The 3257-nt window shown below is 33.1% G+C and overlaps 1 protein-coding gene across 1 annotated transcript in view; it reads right to left on the bottom strand.

Annotated features, from left to right (window-relative positions):
• Positions 1–368: 368 nt before the first annotated feature.
• The window catches only part of LOC111412744 (transcription factor PIF4-like), a 5204-nt gene continuing 2315 nt past the window's right edge, over positions 369–3257 (bottom strand). The window contains exons 4-7 of the mRNA XM_023043663.1: positions 3021–3037; positions 2782–2883; positions 1667–1963; positions 369–751 (exon numbers count right to left, since the gene is read on the bottom strand). Coding sequence (XP_022899431.1) covers positions 659–751; positions 1667–1963; positions 2782–2883; positions 3021–3037 — 509 coding nt within the window. The 3' untranslated portion in view covers positions 369–658. The remainder of the gene's footprint in view (positions 752–1666; positions 1964–2781; positions 2884–3020; positions 3038–3257) is intronic.

Below are 3257 nucleotides of genomic sequence, written 5' to 3'. Positions count from 1 at the left end.
CGTATCTCTTAAAGAGGATTCTTTTGGGTGGCCAATTCGATGTTTGAGTGTCCATTCGTGTCACTTTCTCATTATTCCACTTGTTTTTAGAATAATCTTGGGTCATGTTGCCTTGGGCTTTAGGTGTCCGATGAACCCTAGTGCTATGATGAAAAAAGAGAACAATGTGCATTTATTGATAAACAAGAACTTATTCAAAAGATATTATTTGACTCTAAATGTATAATTACACAAGGTATTAAAAATATCTTATTTATTCTAAGTGAATATTTTATATATTTTCGAATAGTCTATTTTTCCCACTACATATCACATCAAAACATATAATGTTAATATGATATATATTTAAGTTTTGTTTATGGCATTGATGGTTCTCAACAATACTTTGCATTTATAATGACACTTATACATGCTCAGTTGAAATGTAATATTATTGCATCACGATGTCTAAGGATATGATTTAATATATCAAAGTCCCATATTGCACGAACATGATAACTTCAACGAGAGCTCTAAATCTTGGGGCACTTTGAGAAAATAAAGCAGCCCAAAATTTCTATATATATCCTCTTTTCTGCTTAAAACTCCATTACCATCAACTAGGGGCATTATTATCAGAGAGACCTTACATGAAAAATTCTAACTCCGTCACTTATGATTATCCAGTCGATCCATTGCCATTCGCAGGTGGTCGTGGTTGCATGTGATTCTGCTGTGATGTGTGGGAGCCAAAGTTGAACATGGTCATAGGCTGCAAAAAAGTAGCATATAATGAGACAAGTAGAAGTATAGATTCCATTTCGTCTTTTAATTTAATTTTCGGAGTGGGATTGGTGGAATCTACCACAAGATGAAAAATCGATATACCAACCAAAGTGTTGTGTTTTTGGCCACTACATGAAAAACTTAAGGGCATTTGGTAATAATATAAAGGGTGGTGCAATTTAAGTAGATCATGTCAAAAGGAGTGGAATAAAAAATTGTGGTTGAAATCTAACTTATTCCCCGTTTGGCGCCCATTAAATTCTATTTTATTTTTATTTTTCCTATTTTCAATCACACAATCTTCCATAAAAAATAAAATAAAACCTATTCCACCCATTTTCATTTAAAAAAATGGGGGCCAAACGGGGGCTAAATGTTAAGTACGCACAAGTGAAGAACTAGAAAGTTTAATGAACAAAATTTAATTTTTTTTCCCTTTTAATATTATCTAATACTATCTAGGACTTGTTTGCGCCTCAATTTTTGGGTAAAATATATTTTATAATAATGATTTTTGGAAAATATATGGTTAAAAAGAATGTAAAATTTTTGAGTTCACGTCTAAAATTATTTTATAGGAAGAATGTGTGATTAAAAACGAATTTAGAAAAGAATAAATTTTTGTATAAAGGAGCTCAAACAGGGTCCCATTCCTTCCTACTAGTGGCGTAGGGAGACTGTCCCCAAACCCATTTTACTTTTGATTTAAAAAAGTCTTTGTTTGGAAATTCTTTTCTTTCTATGTATCAGCCTATTAGACAAAAAATTTTGCCCAATATATTCATGATTGAATAAACATAAAGATTACATAGGACGATTATTTTTCTAATTTTCTTTCCTCTTTATGAACCTTAGAAAACAACAATATTCATGAAGTAATGGAAAATGGGGAGGAAAATACCTGGAAGCCATTTTGGAGTTGATGGAAGGCCATGTAATTGGCATATTGATCATGAAATTTTGGATTTTGCATTTGGTTTTGATAATTAACTGGATTCAACACAGGATTTTGATGAATTGCAGCCTGGTTTTGCATATTGATTTGTTGATCAACTTGCATTGGCATCCTCAGTAAATGCATAGGGACATTGTGGATTGAAGGAACAATCCCCATTCCCATTCCCATTCCCATTCTTGACATGTATTGTTGCACACTTGGAAATATCATTGGTGCCATTCCACTTCCCATCCACATCATCTGATAACATACATATCGAATTCTCAAGTTATTTATTTTCAGTCTTAGTAACTCTTATTTTACTGCGAAATAAGTAAAATTTTTATGGTCAATTTCATCTGTAGTCACCGAACTTTCAAAATAATATTAATTGGGTCACTTAACTTGAATTTTTCCAAATTGGGTGACTAATATCAATTTAGAATCATTTGGTCATTAGTTTCAAAATTTTCCGGTCCATCACTTGTCTTTTCCTAATTTGATGACAATTACTTAAGTGGTGGTCATACCACAATGGGTCTTGCACGTAATCGTTGCATGGCATGCCAATTTACCACTACGTCATGCATAAAACTATTAAAAAATACCTTTTGCCATTTTCGTTTCTAGGGTTCCATGTAGCTATTCAATAGACGATTAGTGATGGTAGGGTTGCGAACTAATTTATTTATGTCATTTTGTGGATGATAGGAGATGGAGCATGATAGAGTGATTATATTTGAAAATAAATTAAAGTTGAGTGATCCAATTGAAATTTCGCTGAAAGTATGAAATTAATCCTGAAATGTAAGATTCTAAAAAAAAAGGTTGAACCCCAACCTTAAGGGTCCCCCACCGCCCCTACCCTAGAGTATCGTGAGGGAGGTAAATCGCAGGTTATGCCTCCAAGGGTACAGGGTAAAAGGCTGCTTATAGACTTGCACTTACCCAAGAGTCAAATCCATATTTCAAGATTCGAACCCTTGACGCGACAGCCTCAAGCAAAACTGAATTTCTCCACCCTCTCCTATACCACTTGGAGATGTGCCCTGCGGGCAATGTAAGATTCTAATTCATACCTGAACTTGTAATTGCAGTGACTTCATATATTCAATTGCCTCATCTAACATGGATGCTTTATCTGACTGAAAATAAGGAAACGAAGTTAAAACATGAAAGATCTATTGACATAAATAGAATGATATGACATTCAGTTGAAGTATTGAATAGTACTATACATACTAAGAAAAAAAAGGAAGCTTAAGATCTTGTTTGTTACATTGTTTAGTTTTGTCCAATGCAAACGGCCCAAAAATACGTTGAAACCCTCCAAGCCTTTATTTGGTGGGGATTAAAATCAATATTTTAGCAGATTTTGATAAAAGTTGATGAAATATGGGATTGAAAAATTGTAAATCCTATAAATAAGTGGTTAAATTAATGTTGAATTTGACTTGAGATTAAGCCCCTGTTTGACTCCCATTCTTTTCAAATTTCAATGGCTGGAATAATATTTTTTTGGAAAATGTGTGGTTGAAAAAGAATAAAAAAAATT

Source organism: Olea europaea, chromosome 16 (assembly GCF_002742605.1).
Source record: "Olea europaea var. sylvestris chromosome 16, O_europaea_v1, whole genome shotgun sequence".
In the NCBI taxonomy this organism is placed as follows: Eukaryota; Viridiplantae; Streptophyta; class Magnoliopsida; order Lamiales; family Oleaceae; genus Olea; species Olea europaea.
This window is presented reverse-complemented; position numbering and strand designations above follow the sequence as displayed.